General features: G+C 40.7%; 1 protein-coding gene across 1 annotated transcript in view; it reads right to left on the reverse strand.

Moving 5' to 3' along the window:
- ZMPSTE24 (zinc metallopeptidase STE24) overlaps positions 1–21,134 on the reverse strand; it is an 842,432-nt gene that overhangs the window by 765,158 nt on the left and 56,140 nt on the right. Inside the window, exon 2 of the mRNA XM_044060120.1 lies at positions 19,517–19,663. Coding sequence (XP_043916055.1) covers positions 19,517–19,663 — 147 coding nt within the window. The remainder of the gene's footprint in view (positions 1–19,516; positions 19,664–21,134) is intronic.

Consider the following 21,134-nt stretch of genomic DNA (forward strand, 5'->3'; position numbering starts at 1 on the left):
GAGGGACAGAGAGAAATCCCTGTGATTAAAGTATCATTACTGTGGTTCTGTCTCCCAACAGCTTCCAACTTTACTGTGACCGACTACTTTTTTTTTTCTGCTTAAATGTTATTGATTTTACAAAATGAATGTAATTTCATAGCTTTGCAATATAAAATTTACACAGGTTAACAACTATATACAGTCAACAACTACAGAATCTAAAACTCTTTACGAAGGTGTTTAGGTTTTAAAAGATACTGCACGTTTTACATTTAAAACTTCATCTCATGAGGTATTACAGTCATCTCTCTCTCCATTATTCTGTTTGCAATAAAATGTGGTTCTTTCTGTTCTCATTTTATTGGCCCTCATCTCATTCACGATACATTCAATATGATGTTTCTGTATTCTTTAAATGTGGGAGAATTCTCACTTTTTCAATTCATAGTAATGATTTTGTGTGCTATAGCCAGTAGTGTCCATAAAAGTGAAAACTTTGTTCTAGCAACACAGGGGTATGGGAGCATTAAACAAAAAATCAAAGATTTAGTCAAATGGAAATAATCACTAAAAACGATTTGCAAGAAAAAAAATAACTTTATCCCAAAATGGTTTGTGACTGTCTACTTTTGACTGTTGGTGTCTATCTTTACTTTTTCATTATTTTGTTCATTTGATCTTTAGTAATGGCCATCTCAGATGCAGCATTTTAAGGAATGGTTGAATGACACACTTGAAATGTAGCAGAGCTGACTTCCAAGATAGCTAACAGAGTAACAGCTTAATTTTAGCTCTCCCATTGTGAAAACAGAAGCTCAGAAAAGAGAGCCAGTGAACTTGTCTTTTTGGGTATAGTTCAACAACTGACAAGTAAGTGCACTGCCTGGATGCCAACAAAAAAGAAATTCACAGAACCTAAAAGAAAAATCAGTCACAAAAGGTGAGGAGAAAACACACTGACTGGGAAGAATTTTGCAGCTCTTCAAGAAAAAGCTTTGGTGCAATAACATGATTTCCAGTAACCTAGTGGAAAAAATAAAATCAAACATACTCAGAGCTGATTAAAATAAACAAAACACAGAGTATACAAATTCAAATTACAAAAGGCTGGAAAATGGAAGAAGCTTTACAGATATTCAGATGAGGTGATAAAAAAAAATCAAAGTTCAAAATAAAGAATTTTGAGTATGAGACTGTTCAAGAAGAGACATTTAAAAAATGGAATTAGATGACCGAGCTTGGGAAAAACCTGAGAATTTCTGCTGTACCAGAGAAGCTGGAAGGAACAGATTCTATTAATCTCATGACAGCACAAATAAGGAGCTGGACTGGTATTCCACAGCAGTTGTTGTCAACTGAAAGGGAAACATTGTGTGTATGCTTCAAACTTGGCCATGAGAAAGCAACCCAGACCTTTAATAGTAAAGATGCAATCCTACCAAAAGAAAGAAATAGTTGATTCTGACAAAACTGTGGCAGAAGGACAAAGTAACGAAAGTGGGAGACAGTACAGTCAAAAGTAAACTTTGTTGATCAGATATACACAGCTGTGCAAGCTGAATGAAGTTACGTTGCTTTTGTCCCTGTGGAAGGCATAACAATGAACAGAAAGATTGAATGACAGTAAGACTAATGCACATACAGTAATTAAAATCCACAACTGGACAGGAAGACAGACAATTCTACACTAGTAGGTACTGCAAGACTATGACATCCCATTGTGATTGCTTTGAATATCGCACTTCATCAGCTGTAGTATGATATATTCAGATTTTCATATTGCACATGTATGGTGTGGTGACTCATTCCTGACTATTGCACATTTAGGAATTAATAGCATAAAAATATCAGGCTAAATGTACCAGTTATTGAAGCAATTTTCCAGTGTGATTACTATAGCTGATACTTCATAGCTAGTGGCATCCTGATCTAATTATTCACCGTCATACCTGGTATTCAAGCTCAGCAGCCTTATGGATAGAGGGAAGACGCTCCTGTTCAGTCTAGATGTTTTGCAGTGTAAGGTGCAATACCGCCTGCCCGAGGAAAGGCGGAAGTACATGCCATGGGCAGGGTGAGTGGGTTAGTTTATTATCTTCTTAGCCCTTCCCACATAGAGAGTCTCATGCAGATCATCCATGGATAGGAGCGACAACTTTTTTCCGCTGTACTCACTACCCTCAGGTGAGTTTTGTGGTCAGATGCTTTGCAGTTACCATACCAAACTACAATGTTATTTGAGAGGATGCTCTCGATGGTACCCCTGTAGAAGACTTTGAGGATGGAGTTTGTGGAAAATGATTACTCACAGTACACAAGGTAGAAGAGAAGTGAACAAGGGAATGTCGAGAAGTAGGCATAAGATTCAAGCTGCTGTATCCAGCCATTTTCAGAATATTCTTTCTTGGAGGGTCAAAATCATTTTTGATGCAGTACATGCTAAGGAGAAAATACAAAAGCTGGTCCAACAAAAAATGAACTATGAAACAGGAGGAGATTCTGCTTCTTGTTCTTCTAGTAATAAAGTCCATAGATAGACTATGCCAATGAAAACTTTTACAAGGTTTCAAAGAAAAATGCTTGACAGACAGAAAACTTTTACAAGGTTTCAAAGGAAAATGCTTGACAGACAGAAAAAAGGACAAGAGTTGACTAGAAGAAACAGGAGTACTTTGGAAATGAAGCAGAGACTATATCTGGGAGATAGGAGATCAACAGGAAGAAAAACCAGTAACTCAGAAATTGACAAATAAATGTGGGATTACAAAGCATTAATTATATTTGTGAAACATGAAAGAACAAGAAAACCTGGAAACATTTGAACTTTGACTTTGTTAAACTTGTAGGCGACTCCAAAGCATACGCCTACTTTGTCATTATTGTTTAGAAGAACATTTAGGAGGGGAAACGAGAAGGAAAGAGTTGACTAAGTAAAAAGTACAGTTGTGTACACCTACCATAAAAGTAGATGTTCGAGTGTCTTCACTGTTCCAGTCATAACTGTAGGGTGCTCCTGCCGGCAGGCAGCCCGAGGTCGGCCAGAATCCCAAAGTCTGGGTCCGGCGTCGGCTGTACAAGCCAGTACCCTGACGTCAGTACGCTCTGGTACATAGCCCTCAGCCGACGCCATCTTCTCCAGCCTTTCTTGCCCTAGATGTCAGAATTTCCCAAAAATCATAAATGAATCCAACAAGGAAACACAAATACACCACAAGAGAGAGAAAAAGAGGGGATAGGAGGGAGGGAAACACCGACTGCAACAGTGAAGACACTCGAACATCTACATTTATGGTAGGTGTACACAACTGTACTATGTTCATCGTGTTTCACTGTTGCAGTCATAACTGTAGGGTGGAATCCCAAAGCAGTGAAAAAGGGAGGAGGTCTAGACAGAAGAAGGGGCAGCAAGAAGACCCTGCAAAACAGCAGAGGCAAAGCCTGCCCTGGTCTTAGAATACAAAGGGAGATTGTAGTGCTTGGAAAAAGTATGCACAGAACTCCAAGTGGCAGCTTCCAAGATATCCTTGGTAGGAACGCCCTGAGAAAAGCTGTAGAAGTAGCAGCTGCTCTAGTAGAATGACTTCTCACTGTACCTGGAAACAGTTTCCCATGATGAGTGTAACAAAATCTTATTCCATAAGAAATCCATTTGGAAATAGTTTGTTTGGAAATAGCCTTTCCAAGAGAACTGGAGGCAAAAGAAACAAACAATTGGTCAGATTTTCTGAACTCTTTAGTCTTGTCCAAATAAAATCGTAACTGTCTGTGCACGTCCAAGGAATGCAAAATCCTTTCCCCTTTATTCTGAGGATTAGGAAAGAAGGTAGGAAGGTGAATTGTTTGATTTAAAGCCACTTTCGAAATCACCTTAGGCATGAAAGTAGGATTGGTCCTCAAGGATACTCTGTCCTGGTGGAAAATAAGGTATGGTTCCACAGCCATGAGAGCTTGCAACTCTGAGACCCTTCTGGCAGAAGTCAAAGCTAACAAAAGAACTCTCTTCCAAGATAAAAACTTAATATCTGAAGATGCAGCACGCTCAAAAGGAGGCAAAGTAAGTTTTTCCAAAACATAATTCAGATCCCAAGCAGGAATAGGAGAGGTCCTGGGAGGCCTTAAATTCTTAGCCCCTCTCAAGAATTGTCTCACCAAAGGATGAGAAAAAACAGGGGGATCAGTACTGAAATGAGCAGAAATAGCAGAAGCATGAATCTTAATGGAAGAAAAGTAAAGTCCATTAGACAAAAGATCCGAAAGGTAAAGCAAAATAGAAGAGAGATCAGGTACCAGAGGGTCCAAGCCTCGGTCCTGCATCCAAATGCAAAATCTCTTCCATTTAGAGGCATAGGATTCCTAGTGCTAGGGCGTCTAGCTTCCAAAAGAACATCCAAAACTTGTTTGGGAAGACTAAAAGAAATCAAATTCCTTTGAAGAGCCAAGCTGCCAGGCAAAGGGTCTTGAGATTGGAATGTAGCAACTGACCCTGATGCTGGGACAGAAGAGAAGGGTTCAGAGGGAGAATCCAAGGAGGCTCCAAGAACAGGTGCTTTAAAGTTGGATACCAAAACTGTCAAGGCCAATTTGGAGCAATCAAGATGAGGAACTTGGGCTTGTCCTGTTTTATCTTTAGTAATACCCGAGGAAGTAGAGGAAGAGGAGGGAAGGCATATCCCGAAAGGTTCCTCCAGCTGAAGGACAGGGCATCCACTTTCCAAGCTGCTTTGTGGAATGACCTGGTGCAAAAGTGAGGCAGCTGATGATTGAGATGGGATGCAAACAGATCTATCTGGGGGCATCCCCAAACTGCTGTAATCCTGTTGAATAAGTTGGTGTCTAGCATCCATTCGTGAGGATCCAAAATGTTCCTGCTCAGGCTGTCTGCTAAGAGATTCTGTTCTCCTGGTATGAATTGGGCCTGGAGATGTAGATTCAGATTTAGAGCTGTGTCCCATAAAGCCATAGCTAGTCTGCAAAGGGGGTACGAATGAGAACCCCCCTGCTTGTTTATGTACCACATGACTGTGGTGTTGTCTGTGTAAATCAAAAGAGGCCCTGGATGCAAAAGGTTCTTGAAGGCTAGAAGAACATTTTGAACTGCCATTTCCTTCAGATTGATGTGCCAGTGAAGATGATCCTTTGTCCAGGTTCCCTGCTGGCAATTGCCTAGAAAATGTGCTCCCCAAGCATAATCCGAGGCGTCCGTGGTTATGACTTGAGAAGGTTGAGGAAGACGGAAAGGCTTTCCTTCGTTTAAAGCACACACCCTGGACCACCAAAGGAACTCCTTCTGGAGGCAGGGGATCAGAGGAATCAGAGTGTCCAGATCGTGGTAATGCTGCGACCATACACTTTTCAGATACCATTGAAGCTTTCTCATATGGAGCCTTGCATTTGGAATCAACAGAATGCAGGAAGCCATGTAGCCCAGTGCCTGCAGGAATTTCCTTGCAGTGAGCTGAGGTAGAGTTGCCAAAGTCTTGAAAATTGAAGCCAGCCGTATTTGTTTTTCTGTAGTGAGGAAGGCCCTTTGTAAGGTTGTATTTAAGAGGGCTCCCAGAAATACCATTTGTTGAGAAGGGATCAAATGTGACTTTTGTGTTCACTGAAAATCCCAGTAGGAGGAGAAGACGTTGAACAAAATCCAGATGTTGAAGTAAAAGATCCTTGCTGTCTGCCTGAATAAGGCAGTCGTCCAAATAGGGGTAAATCTGAATCCCCTGGAGTCTGCAATAAGCCACTACTGGTGCCAGGCACTTGGTAAAGACTCTGGGCGCAGTAGATAAACCAAAGGGCAGTACAGAGAATTGAAAGTGTCTCAATCCTGCCTTGAACCGGAGGAATTTCCTGCGTTCCTGCCCGATGGGAATGTGTAAATAAGCTTCCTTTAGGTCCAATGTCACCATCCAGGCGTCCTGAGAGAGCATTGGAATCAGCTGCTGCAGAGTAAGCATCTTGAATTTTGGAATTTCCAAAAAGGTGTTTAACACAGAAAGGTCCAGAATAGGTCTCCATGAGCTTTGTTTTCTTGAAACCAGAAACAGTCTCGAATAAAAACCTTTTCCCATCTCTGAGAGTGGAACAGGCTCTATGGCTCTCATGGCCAGAAGAGCATCCACTTGATTTAAGGCCTCTGACCATTGATGTTTTGGCAGATCTGGCCAACCGAAAGCCCTTGGCAAGGTATGAAAGTGGAATTTGTAGCCTTTTAAAATCACGTCCAATACCCATTTGTCCTGGGTAATATGAGTCCAATTTCTGTAAAAAAGAGAAAGTTTTCCTCCGAGAGGGGCATCCAGGTAAAGAGGTCCTGTAGCCCAACCGAGAGAGTCATAGAGTTTGCTTTCTTTGAGACTGGGATCTGTCTTCTCCCCTTCTAGGTGAAGAAGCAGTCCATTGCCTCGATCTGTAGGAGGCCTGAGCTTGGCCACGACCTCTGGAGCGTCTATATCTTCCCCTTTGAGGCCTGTCAGACATGGGAAAGGACCAATTCTTGGAGGGCCAATTCCTGGAAAATCTAGGAGGCTGAACTTGCAAGAAATCTTTCACAGTTTTCATAGATTTTGCCTTTTCTTCCATCTTTTTAATAACCTCCTCAGCCTTAGATCCAAAAAGAACATCATGCTGAACAGGGGCATCTAATAAATTAGCCTTAACCTGTTCAGGTAAACTTTGCTCACGAAGCCAAGCATGTCTCCTGATAACAGTACCAGAGGCTGCGGCCCTGCAAGAAGCATCCAAAGCATCAAAACCACAATGCAAGCTATGTTTGTTCAGTTGTTCAGTTGCATGCAATACATCCTGTAGTTCCTTATCTTCTGCACATGCAGGAAGGGAAGCAAGCTTTGCTTTAAAACAGACAAAAGAAATTGCTGATACTTAAACATATGAAACTGGCAATTTAAAGCCCTAACAGAAAGGGTAGCAGAAGTATATACCTTTTTGCCCCACCTGTCTAAAGCACGAGAATCCTTCTCGGAGGGAATAGGATTCTTAGAAGTAGCAACTTTAGCAGCCTTAGAACCCTGAGATATAGTTTCAGGATCTGCAGAAGGATTCTTAAATAAGAACAAATGAGACTCAGGAACCCTATAAAACCTATCAGGCTTAGAGGGAGCAGGAGGCATGGAATCAGGATTCAAATTAGCCTCGGAAAAAGCATCATCCACAATGTCAAGAACAGGAGGGATAGCCAAAGGCCTATGTTGAGGAAGAAGAAGAAATTCTCTAAGCCTCCTCTTGGAAGCAGAATAATCCTGGCCTTCCCAATGAAAATGTTCCCTCATCTCATGTAAGGTTTCCCCAAAAGAAAAATCTTCAGGCGGAGAGGCAGAGGGCAAGGAGTCCTCAGCATCCGAATCCTCATAAGGAGGAAAAGAATATTCCTGATCAGAGGAAGAGACAGAAGATATAGAAGCCTGGTCAGAGGAATCCATAGGAACATCCTGTCGAGGCCTTTTCTCAGGGGGGGGGGTGAGAACCCCTAATCATTGTAAGCAAATCTTCAGCCATCCTTAACAATTGCTTCTGTGTCCTGGGAGTAGATTCAGAAGAAGCTTGAGCAGGAGCTTTAGACTTAACAGGAGTCTTTGTCTTTGCCTTTGAAATAGTGATGTGAGTAGGCCTGAATACCCCCTCAGAAGCCGGTACCTGCACAGTGGTTCCGGACCCATCCAAGGGAGCGACGTCCGAAGGTCCTGCAGCAGATAAAATAGAAGGCCTTGATGGCTCCCCATGGGAGTCCGTATCGGCCATCGGTTCAGAAGTGGCGGACGACAGGGGCCGCAAAAGCGCCTCACTGACGACAGCCGAACCTGACGCCGGCTCCAGCTGCAACGAGTCCTGTTTGGACCTCGGAGGCCTGTCCTTGTCTTTGCGCTTCTTTTGAATTCCGGTTGTGTCCGACAACATTCTATAATTGAAGCGTCTGCCAAAGTAATTCAGAGCCCAGTCGTACCTGCATTTGATAGTACGAGAATTAAACCTGGCACAGAACCGACAACAAGAAACGTTGTGGTCAGGGCCTAAGCAAGGTAGACAGTAAGAGTGGAAATCTTTATGAGGTATTTGTTTTCCACACGTAATACAATTATTAACTTTTTCTGACATCGGAGGAACAAGAAAAAGATTCCCCAACGGGGTACTTAGCTTTGAGAAGAGAAGTAAGAACTTCGGACCGACAACAACCAAAAACGCTGTTCGAAAATTGCCAACCAACGACTTGCGAGCTGCTTTCCACCGCACGGCAAGAAAGACTGGAGAAGATGGCGTCGGCTGAGGGCTATGTACCAGAGCGTACTGACGCCAGGGTACTGGCTTGTACAGCCGACGCCGGACCCAGACTTTGGGATTCTGGCCGACCTCGGGCTGCCTGCCGGCAGGAGCACCCTACAGTTATGACTGCAACAGTGAAACACGATGAACATCAATTTTGTTCTTAACAGAAATAGTTTTATAATATACAACATACCCTGCATGCTATAAAGTAAAGCCTTCTTTAGTATCCCTATTACAACTGAAAATAATTAAGTAAACAGGTGCTCCTGTTTTGTTTTAACTTCTTTCTCCTTGTTCGGTTTTAAGAAATGTAGGCACTGCAGTGTACAAAAGAAAAGTCTGGTCAAAAAGAGCATGATAGAAGAAAAACCGATGAGCTTTTTCTTACGCTTAGATAGGGGAATGGCTGGATTAAGGCCCTTGGATTAATCTAGTCACAAATGTTAAGGGGAAGCAAATACATAAAAAAGAACAACTATAACAAAAAGTTTTCCTCTAGCAAATATAGGAGTGGTTCTATTAGAGGCAACTGTGTACCTAGTGCTCATGTCTCTATGGAGACAATCTGATAAGGATCAGTAAGAACAGAATACTTTTCTTTCAATGGCTAGAAGATAATGTTTTCTGAAAGCATTCAAGTGTTCTAATCTGGAATAGGAATAAAGATAGGAAAAAACAGAGAGCACTTGCTAGAAGCACAAGCTATACCATATGCATCTTAGCATGGAAAACAACTGTTACACATTAACAGTTGGGAATAAAACTTTTTTTAAATAACACTTTTTATATTATCTTTAAATGTAAACGATGTCACAGACGTACAAAAAAGAAGTGAACTATATTAAAAATGTAGAGCATACATAGTTATGCTACAGGAGACGCATTTGGAAAGAAAGTGAGCATGTAAATTTGATAGATAAGATTTCAGGATGGCTATTCAGTGGAACACCTCAGACATAGGAAAAAGGGAGTACTTGTATTAAGTGCAAGAGAAGCAATCCAATAGTGATGGAAGAGAGAGAAAAGATAACAATGGCAGACATGTAGTACTAAGGGGGCTACTGGCACATATTTATATTCCACCGAAAACTGCTACGATGGAGCTTAAGAAATTTCTGAGAGAAATAATCAGCTTTCACCAGGGAATATTACTTATAGGTGGGGACTGGAATTTGATTTGCAGTGCTGAAGATGTGTCTGGGGGCCCATTATGGAAAATGTACCAAAAGAGTGTGTAGATTTTTGAACAAATTTATGAAAACATTGGGCATGAAAGATGCAAACTGAATAGGAGGAGTTCAGACCGAATTTGCATATTATTCCCCAAAGCACACAAACTGGGCTAAGCTAGACAGAACTTATATTTCACAGGAACATGTGCATTTAATTGAAAGTTTTGATATACAGCCAATAAATATATCAGATCATGTGCCAGTAATAACCAAAATAAAAATGCAGTGTAGTGAAATAAAAATGAAACACTGGTACTTTCCCACCTATCTGTTAAAAAAAAGAATTTAAGGAATGGATAGTAGAAATTATTTGTGAATCATCAGAAAAAATAGAAATTTCTTCTGAAAATAAATCTAGGGAGTGGGATAAAATTAAAGTGGAGTTTTAAAATAGGGAGGAAATAAAAGAGAGAGACACATGGTTAAGAAGTAACCAGAATCATTTAGAGGGACTGACAAAAGTTAAATTATTGCAGAATAGGGAGAATGTCACAGAACAAGAGGAGGAGCAAATGCAGAATACTAAACAGAAAATAAGGGATTACCTCAATAATATACATGAATTTAGAAAGACTGCTGCTCCGCAACTGTCTTTTGATAACTCCAGAGCAGAAAAACTTTTAGCACAATAACTCGGGCAACAAAGTAGAAAGGGTGCCGCCAATCTTAGGAAGCCTATAACAAGATGATGTCCTTCTATTCTCATGTTGCAGAACTCATAACAGTAGGGAGGTGGCTGTCTGCAGCACTGGACATCCGGCCAGTGTACCAAAGTCTTAGGATAGGGGGTACGTGTGACGTTGCATGTTAAGAGCCATAAACCGACATCGGTTATAAACGTAACATCTGCACGTACCCAACCCAGAACTTCTCTGCCACAGTGATCTATGGACCTCAGCTCATGGAATCTGTTCGCTTGTTTGACTTTGGCTGTCCACTTCAGATAAGTACCATTTTGTTCTTTTTTTTATTTGTATATATTCCTTTTCCAGATGTACAGGTCAGCTAGAAAAGAAAAGTATGTTCGTGGAAGACAAATTCCACATAAAGACACACACGATCAGTGTTCATTTTGTTTAGGGGAAGGCCACAACTACAAGTCTTGCAACATCTGCCAGCCCTTTATACCAAACAACTTGTGTAGTCGCCTGGTTGCTTTAAAGTTATACTTAGACCAAAGACTCCGATGTTTGGAGCTGGGTATGGAAGGTGGGGTAGGCACCTTCGAGGAGCCACCTCAGAAGAAGGCCAAAAAAAGTTAGGCCCGACACCCATGCTGCACCTCAGGAGTCCGGTGAGACTCTCAAGGTGGATGTTAGCCCTGGGTCCCATCGGACATCGGTTTTACCACTGGAACCAGGAACCGTATTGGAAGCCAATTCAGCTGAAACCCAGAGTATGTCTGCTGAGGATGATCAGCCATCAGGTGCTGATGGTGAGGGGGAACCACGGCTTGTGGCATCTGAGGGGCCTACTACCGCCTTACCATCCACCCCGACGTGGGCTCCCAAACAGACTACTCCTACTGTTTCTCTTAAGAGGAAACAAAGAAAACGTTAGCGACAAAACCAGCACCTGGATGGGAAGCCTTTCCCTAGAACTTGTTCAGAGCCTTCAGTCTCAGGTCCCCCAACCAGCCCTACCACCTGTGCAGGCCTTGGAGGAGAGTCAGAGCAAGAACTCTTCTTATGAATCCCTGACTTACTGCTCCCAACTTGAGTCTTTGCTACTCCTGAGGAGGAGGACACCATTAGTCCTGATTTTCCTGGGAAGAATTCTCCTTTGGGGACACCATTACACTTATGAGAGAACATTTTAAATGGCAGGTCTCTGATGTTTCTGAGACTAAAAAGGAGGTATTTTGAACTCCTGCAGATGAACCAGCCTTCTCCATCCCCAGTTCCTCCTCTGCTTCCAGCTTTTCGGGATGTTTTTCCGGCTGAATCTCAGGTTCCAGATTCTCAGCCCCCAGCGTCTAAACGACCTGCTAGATTTTACAAGGTCCGCAGGAGGCACAGTTCTTGTTCAAAAACTCCCATGCAGGCCCAGCAGTCATTGCTGCGTCAGCAGACAAATTCTCCAGACAACAATCTTCCACTTCTCTATTCCCTACAGATAAGGATAGAAAATTCATGGACAGGCAGAAGAAAATTTATACTTCTTCCACACTAACCATTAGAACTATTAAATTAAATTATCAGACCCACGTGTCTAGGTTTGTTCTACATACCCTGTCCAAATGTGCCAGATTATCCTGCTAAGTCTCAGCTTTCCACTTTGCTCTCTACTGCCTCTCAGGTGACCAGACATTCCATCAAATGCAGTTATGATGCTGTAGAAGCATCATCAGCTCTGTCCTGAGAAGGGACTCCCGAGTTGAAACTCCATCCCCAACCCCTGGATGTACAAGCCAAATTACTGGATGCACCACTTGATAACAAAGCCCTTGTTGGCACTGCTTCAGAAGAGCTCCTTAAATCTCTGCAAGAAAAGGGCAAGGAGTTGCAAAATTTATTTGCTCATCTTGTCCATTCCTAGATACCACAGGAACTACTCACAAAGGACTAGTTTTGTAAGGAGGCAGTCTTCCCACTCTACTGCACCACAATCTAAAGGAAGGAGACACCCTAGGAAGCACACAACTCCTAGACCCTCCTCTACCTCAACCTCTACTACCTTTCAGAAGCAGCCTGACCCAGACAGAGCTCCTCTACTGCGACTCAAACCCTTTACCCATTTCCACCCCCGTTGTTCCATCTAACCCTTTCCCAATCCCCCCGGAAGAAAATCACCTCAGAGACTTGGGTCCTTTCCATCATCCAAAAAGGTTATTTTATGACTTGGTGGGCAGTCCTCCTCCCCCTTCCACGGGACACCTCCATCTCCTTCAAGCCACCTTCACCTTTTTCCTTCAATTTTGGATCAGCTCTTATCTCAGGGCACAATAGAATGTTTTTGGTCCCAAGAAAGTATGGTCCTTGGAGACCAATTCTGGACTTGTCTATCCTCAATCTATTTCTCAAGGTGCCTACCTTCAAAATGCTCACTTTGCATTTGGTCCCTAGCGGTGAAACTACACATTTACTTGCAAGCTGTATACATTCCTTCAGCAGAGAATGTGATGGCAGACCCCCTTCAGCAGAACCACAGCACCCTCTCACGAATGGATGCGTCACATGGAGGTATTCTTGGATATTATTCACATGTTGGGTTATTCCACAGGCACATCTGTTTGCCTCCTCCCAGAACAGATAGATGCCTCTGTTTTGCACCAGAAACCCACACCCACAGGCTTGGAAGGTGGACGTCTTCTCTTTTTCATGGGCGGGAATGTGTCTCTATGCTTTCTCCCCTTCACACTGATGCAAAAAGTCCTTCTGAAGATCCAGACGGACAAACCAAAAATCCTGCTGGTGACCTCCTTTTAGCCAAGACACCACTGGTTTCCCCTACTATACCTATTAGCCAAGGGCAGCCATCACAGGTTACCTCATCAATTCGACCTAGTTACACAAGACAGGGGGTCCCTCATCCATCCTCAGGTGCTCAACTTCAAACTGACTCTACGGATGATAGAATTTTGATCCCCTTCAGCGCCTGTATTCAGAGGACATACTCAATGTCCTGCAGGAGGTCAGGAAACCTAGTAACAGGAGGAATTATGTATCAAAACAGAAAAAATTCTCCAGGTGGTGCCTCAAGAACAAACAGAACCCTTTTCTTGTTCCAGTACCCATGGTCCTTTCTTACCTGTGTGAGCTTCTACATTCAGGACTGATGTACTCTTCTGTACAAGTGCATTTGTCAGCCTGCCTTCCTTTGGTACCTCCTTTGGCATCCAGGTTAGATGTAAAACTCTTCTTAAAAGGGGTTCTTCATATCAGACCCCCTCACAGACCTATCCCTCCATCATGGGATTTTAATTTTGTGCTAAAAAAAACTCACAACACCTCCATTTGAACCAATCCACTCAGCATCACTTAAACTATGTACTTGGAAAACAGTACTGCTGGTGGCCCTCACATCCGCCAGGAGGGTCTCAGAAATTCAAGCCCTTACGGCCACTCCTCCTTACCTTATCTTCCACAGAGTCTGGATCACCTTCAGGACCAATCCTCCTTTCGTGCCTAAGGTGGTTAATGAGCTCTCCTTGAATCAGACCATCAATCTGTTTTCTTCCCTCACCCTCAAAACTACTCAGAAAGAACTTTGCATTCCTTGGATGTTCATACACAACTTGGGTATTACCTGGACAAGAACAAATCCATTAAAAAGTCTGACCAGCTTTTGTCTCTTCACCCTGGGGCAGTGTTAAAACAGACAACTACCTCATGGATTTCTAAGGCAACCTCTTTTTACTATTCCTTCCATAGAAAAGAACTGAATTCCAATGTGAGAGCTCACTATCTAAAGCAGCTGCATCTTCAACAGCCTTTTTAGGGGTGTTGGACTATGCTTCCATTCTGGAGGCGACCACTTTGTCTTCTGTACATACTTTCACCAAGCATTACAAACTAGATTTTATTTCTAGAGCAAGAGCTGGGTTTGCAAGGTCAATTTTACAGGGTCTCATCGACCCTGCCTCCCAGGCTCCTTCCTAAAGCTTTGGTACTCTTCCCTACTATTATGAATACTGCAACATGAGAACAGAAGAATATAGAATAGTTGTGTAAGAACTTACCATAACCTTAGATGTCCTTCTCTTCCATATTGCAGTATTCAGTTCCACCCTCGAACCCCTTCTTTCATTTGTTTATCCTTTTTTGTGTGGAATTCCCTTGCTTACTTACATCCAAATAGGGCACAACATAACCTGCATCATACCTCTAAAATATTCTTACCTCATTGACAGGTGGTATACACAAGTCTGAAGAGCTTCCTTTTCTTCTAGCTTGCCAGGAGTACTACTGTATCTGGCAGTCATTTCTGGTATGGGTATATGCAGATGTCAGTTTATGGCTCTGACATGCAACGTCACACGTACCCCCTCTATCCTAAGACTTTGGTATACTGGCCAGATGTCCAGTGCTGCAGGCAGCCACCTCCGTACTGTTATGAATACTGCAACATGGAAGAGAAGGACATCTAATATTATGGTAAGCTCTTACACAACTACTCTATAACAAGACATCCTGTAGAGGTACTAGAAATATTTTGTAAATTTTATGAAAATCTTTACAAAATTGAGAAATATGGAAATCAAGAAAAGGTAGAAATGGAAAATGTTTAATGAAGAATTAAATATGCCAAGGTTAGAGGTAGACTAGGCTCAATTACTAACGGGATAGGAAGATGAGAGATAAAAATGGTGATGTATAACCAGTTCACAGGAAAGTCCCCAACAGCAGATGGTATTCCTGTGGAAGTTTGTAAGCTAGGACAGAAAAAGCTGATCAAGATCTGGAAGGTTTTGTTTAACAGTACTTTAAGAGGAGGAGAAACACCATCATCATGGAAGAAAGCTATGGTGGCTGTAATACCTAAAGAGGGTAAAGACCCATCAGATACAGCTTCATACATGCCCATTTCAATCCTAAACCATGATTATAAAGTGTTTATGTCTATAATGGCTAAAATAATGGCAAAAGTGATGCCAAAAGATATAGATCAATGTGGTTTTGTGGAGGGGAGGCAAAATATTTGACAACATTAACAAGGGGAAGCAGAAAGTAAGAACATACCACTGTTAGTGGGTCTTGATGCAGAGAAAGCTGGGAGTTTATGAGCAAGGCAATGGAAGCATTTGCATTCCCTGATAAAATTATAAGGTTGATTAGGAGGATACATGACATGAAAATAAAAATGTGAGGGTTCCTCTCTAAATTTCTGTTTGCACAGAGGAACCAGGCAGGGGTGTCCTCCTTCCCCTTAGTTACTTGCATTATATTATATTTAGAACCAAAGAAAATAAGTGACTCAGAAACCCAAAGATATAATTGGTAAGGTAGTCAAGAAAAGGTGGTTCTATTTGCAGATAATATTAATTTATACCTTTATTTTATACCGGATAAAACCAGAAAAGGACAATTCAGTGTTGTGGAACATTATGAGGAGTTTCAAATCTTTTCAGGATACAAAATTAATGAAGCTAAAACAAAGGCAATAGCTATAAAATTATGTACCCACACAAAAATTTGTTCAGCAATAACCATATTTATTGGGAGGGGGAGCATATAAAATGAAGTATTGAGAAGTATGGGTTAAAAAAAACTCTGGTGTGGCACCAGTGGATACATGGGAAGAGACTAAACAAGTGATAACACAAAAACAAAAATTGGGAGCTCTATTATATGGCTATGGATAGCAAGTTACAAGCAGTAAAAAAGTTTTAGTCCACTTAGTTTTATACACAGGTCAGGCATATTTTTAACAACCAGAGGAGAATTTGAGGATAGCAATTAACAAAAAGCTGAAGGATTTTATCCAGGAGGGGAAGATGGCAACAGTCAAGTGGAATAAAGCTAATTCTTCCAATAGAACAAGGGTCTTTTGAATTACCAGATTTGAAGGGGTACTTCAGAGCTACACTGTTAAGGCTCGCATACATAGCTCAAAACAGAAACCTATAATTCAGAGAACAACAAAAATCATACAGAATATTATATTCATAAAGTAGCAGAAAGTATTCCAAGAACCAAGCCAACACAGGAATGAAGAAAGGAAACTCTGCCAATAGGGATGACTGCAATTAGGGGAACAGGCAATAGAGAGCTGGAATATGTGGAAGACTAGCAAAAGAACCAAGGTTTTTGGGGAGCAAATAATTAGAAAGGGAAGAATGTATTTGGACTGCAGGCTAAAGATTGCTTTCCCTATCAAGGATTGATATCAGAGTATAGGCAAAGAGAAAGAAATAGGGGGGATCCTAAGTGTAAGGCCAGCACTGGAGGAGTTTTTAGTACAATCTAGAAGGAAAGCTGCTGTTAAAAAAGGAATAAATTAGTACAGCATACAAAATATTGCACGATAACTATAAAAATCAAATAGGGGAAGTTAGCAAGGATTGGGATGAGACACTGGATAAGCTATTCTCAAAGAAACAATGGTGGGTTATACGTACGTCTCCCAAATATAACAAAGTCATCTTTGCTTGGAAGTGTTTACAATAGTATTTTATACCCCAAGTAGACGCCAAAGATTTTATTCCCTCAGGAAGCCATCAAATGTTGGGGGTGTTATGGGGAATAAGAAATAACTAGGAACATATTCTGTGTGTGTGTAATGAATTGGCAGACTTTAAAGATTTCTTTCAGACTACTCTACCTAGCTGGGTGAGCAAATTGGTGTAACTAGCGAAATGATTTTTCTGGGCTGTGATACAGAATCAGAATTGCCTAGACATAGTAAGGCCTGGCTGAATCTAATTATTCTGGCTACCAAAAAGCAATTACTAGAAAATGGAAATCAAAGTCTATACCAACTGTACTAGAAGTAGTGAATATAGTAACAGAGATAAAGCAACTGGAAATGGGACCTTTAGAAAAGAGTAGAGGCAAATTACAAAGAAAAAAATGGGAATTGTAGAAAATACAGGAAGATGAGAAACGAGGTTTAAAAGAAGGCAAGATCTGAAAGAGCTACGTAATGTTAGACTGACAATGACTGGATAGATTACATGTGATGTATTATGTCCGCAACTAAAATTATGGTTTGTTTCATGTATATAAATGTATGATTATTAAATTATCAAGTATGACATAAGCAAAGACTTACCCAAAACTATCTGAACATATGGGTTTGGTAACGGATAGTCAAAAAGATAACGTAGCAGAAGGGTATACCTTTTTGCCATATCAATGCCTCTGTTATTTTTATCAGTGGGCAAAACATTAGAGGAGGGAAGCAGTTTTCAGTGGAAAGAGAAACTGCTGGATCTGAAGAGGGGACCTTGTACATGATTTATTTCTGAGTATGGAACCTTGTATAATTTATCAGGTTTCTTTGGGGCAGGTGGGTGAGACTTGGGATTAAGAGAGGTAGTTGAAAAGGTGCCCAAAGCAGGAGGAATAGCAGAGGATTTTGGCACTACCGTTTCCAAAAGGGCATACTATTTTTTCTAAACATCAGTTAATGACCTTCCTACTGAAACTGCTGCATCATTTTAATGATAATGAAGAACTTTCACTTGGAGACAACAGGAGAACCAGTATCCTCAGGAGGTATAAACCACTGAGGAATGCATTTGGGAAAAAATAATTATATCCCTACATCCAAGATTCTGAATCATCCTCTTTAGAGGAAACCTCTTTTTTTGTCTCTTGAGAGGAGGAGTAGAAAGAGCAGCAGTAAGAAAATGAAGTTGGCTTTAAGGAACCAATGACTTTGAAAAGCCATGAAGTAAAATCCCACCATTCCTTCAGAGGATCCCTAGAAGTCTGCTGGGAAACTGCATGCTTAAATTCTAGTTCTTAAACAAGACACCTCCCTGAACAAAACATGGTGGCTGTAATCCCCAACTTACCTCGATCAAGGAACCAGGAAGTTCCTCCCTAACTAAGATCCGAGTTAGACCCTCATGTCCCTCAGAAATAATAAGCTGTGGTTCCTCCTCCTTGCCAGAAATGGACAACTGGTTGGTCATGTCAAACATGAGAGAAGGCTGTAAAATAACCTCCAAAAGGGTCGTGATACAGGGAACAACTGAAGGAATCAGACAGTCGAATGGCTCAACAGACGAGAGAGAGATCTAGGTCTGAAGAGATGGCAAAAACCAAGAGCTTTGGTTTCTTATGCTTCTTTTTCAGCATAAGGAGGACATCAGGACATGAAGACAAAGAGGCCATTTTACCTTACGCAAGTTCCTTAAGCCTTTGATTCTCAAAGTAAATTTTTAAGAAAAATAGACAGCTAGGTTTGGACTTGAGAACAAATGACAGACAGACAAACAGTCTTTAAAGTTGCGATTACCACTCAAGCAATAAAGGCACTTTAGGTAATAGTTTCTGTGAGGAATTTCTTTCCACAATCACATTTTTCTCTTCAATGAAATACACAAAAATATTATTGCCAAATGTAAATAAAAAAACAAAAAGGAGAAACAGTCCACAAATATATAAAGCACAGACCAAATTGCTGTTTCTCTGTGGTGGATTCAAGATGCAAAACACTGAAGTTGGATGCAAATAAATCTTTCTTCTTTATTAAATTTTGTTGAGCGCTTTCATCTGCGTTTCAGATGCACCCAAAATATAAACAATTCATTTTTGATTTGTTTATATGTTTGTTTATATTTTGGGTGCATCTGAAACGCAGATGAAAGCGCTCAACAAAATTTAATAAAGAAGAAAGATTTATTTGCATCCAACTTCAGTGTTTTGCATCTTGAATCCACCACAGAGAAACAGCAATTTGGTCTGTGCTTAATATAAATGTAAATAAAAGTAGGAGGGGGTCCCCAAAATGGGATACTTATCTGTCCATCAGCTACGAAAGGGGCACAAATCATACTGACAGACTGAAGTTGAAGCAATAGTTCAGTATTAGGACTGGTGGCATGAAATTTAGGAGGTAATGTGCACCCATATGTCCCTTATGTACCTCCTTACTCCTTTGGAAGGAGATCATGTGTCAGACAAGAAGAAGGTGACCGAGTTTTGATATGCTGGCCAGATGTACCGCTCTCCTTGGCAAAATAGCATCATCTGTTAGTAATACTACAGTTACAAGCTTGCTAGAAGGTGCACAGATTTTAACATACAAAGAGCAGCCTGGAATGAAGAAGGCTGGCACTTTCCGCAATACTGTTCACTACAGACAATACAATTATGTAAATAAGCTAAAATCACCAGATTTTGCACTTTGTGAAATACCCATATGTACAGTAAGACGACCACCATTTTAACCAAAAAGTTTAGCTATATGACATTCAAGGTGGGTAAAAAAATAATCCTTAGATTCTCCTAACAATCACGCTAATATAATCAATACAAAATCTACATGTGGATGTAAAGGTCTCTTGCAATTTTCTCTTTCCAAGGGGAATTCCTAACTTTCCAAACACTGTCACAGCAAAAAGAACAGATACTCACTGTGCCCTCAGTCTCTGAATAGAGGCCAGACCAGAAGCTGAAGGTACTTTTATCCAGCTGGTACTGCCGAGACTTCTCAAAGGTCTCAGGGTCCATAATCTTCCCAAGCTCAGAAGGAACATGAGTGGTAGTTCTGTAGATCTTTCGCTGTAGAGAGAAAAAAAAGTTACGATACAAAACTAGTTCATCTCACATACGTCTTTCAGAAGTTTGTTCACATAAAACACTCTAGCACTATTGTCCTACTGCCAGCCTCTGCCCTTTTACAAATAAAATACAGAGAGACACACACACACATATATATATATATATATATATATATATATATATATATATATATATATATATATATATTACATACATACATACACAGATTATGTATATGACTACATATAGAATATTATTCTGAAGAAGTCTGTTGTAGAATATGAACGAAAAGCTCATTATGAAATAAAAACTTCATTTAACAATTTTATTCATGGACTGGCTCGCTTTGCGGTGTTTTCAGCATTACACATTTGATATACATCTTTTTTGGAGCTGGCATCCACATTTCTGGAGGTGACAACTTGTTATTTTTTTCCTAGTTTCGGTAATTTTTTTTTCAGTTTAGACATATATAAATGTAAGTGTATACCTAATATACATGTACATATAGTTGTGTACCATATGTGTGCGTGTGTGTGTGTGTAAGATATAAAATATATATATATATATATATATATATATATATATATATATATATATGTATATCCATACATATACACACACACACACACACACACACACACACACACACACACACATTCCACATACATGCACACGATAGTTCCACACCAGTTTTTTTTTTTTCACCGATTTCAAAATGTAAATATTCTACAAGTTTACTAACACAAAAATAAAAAAAAATGTTAGTAGACTGGCTTTCTAAGGGCTCAATTCACACTTAAAAAAAACTTACTAAATATTAAAATGAGTATGTAATACTGAAAGACAAAATGAAGGATGGAACAACAGAGCCTTTGGACGCCTCTTAAAAACATTCAGTGTTAGGAACTAGAGAAAACACTTGGAAAATTAAGTTCCAAAGCTGTGCCAGATAATAAAAGGACTGAATTGCATGGGATTTGAGACGCACCCTCAGAAACACGAGCAGACTCAGCAGCAGAGTCTAGTGAAGATGATGCTATACAGCGTGCCCATCAGCAGCTCTTTCCAGTAAGTCATACAAGGCTACAACTGCAAAAAAATGTTTGACTGGGTACACAGTGCATGTGCCAGACCACTTTAAAGTGGTGGCAATGTGCAGTACCCGTCAATAACCTCGCCAACAGAAAATTAAATCTGCACCGCCAAACTCATGGATGAGTAGCCATTAGGGCAGGATTCAGTTTAGGGAGTACCCTAAAACTTTTTGGCTCGGTCTTGCTTACATTTCTCTCACCAAGAATGAAAGCAGAGTACCCCATTCAAATTATATAACCTTGATTTTTTTTTTTTTTTTTTAAATTAAACACACCCAGATGATATTTTTTAATTAAACACACCCAGCTGCCACCAATTAAACCATAATGACACCTAGTACAGCTGCATGGAGACTGCACACTATCAGCAGCAA

The sequence above is a fragment of the Protopterus annectens genome, chromosome 1.part2, assembly GCF_019279795.1.
Source record: "Protopterus annectens isolate FY-2018-M chromosome 1.part2, PAN1.0, whole genome shotgun sequence".
In the NCBI taxonomy this organism is placed as follows: Eukaryota; Metazoa; Chordata; order Ceratodontiformes; family Protopteridae; genus Protopterus; species Protopterus annectens.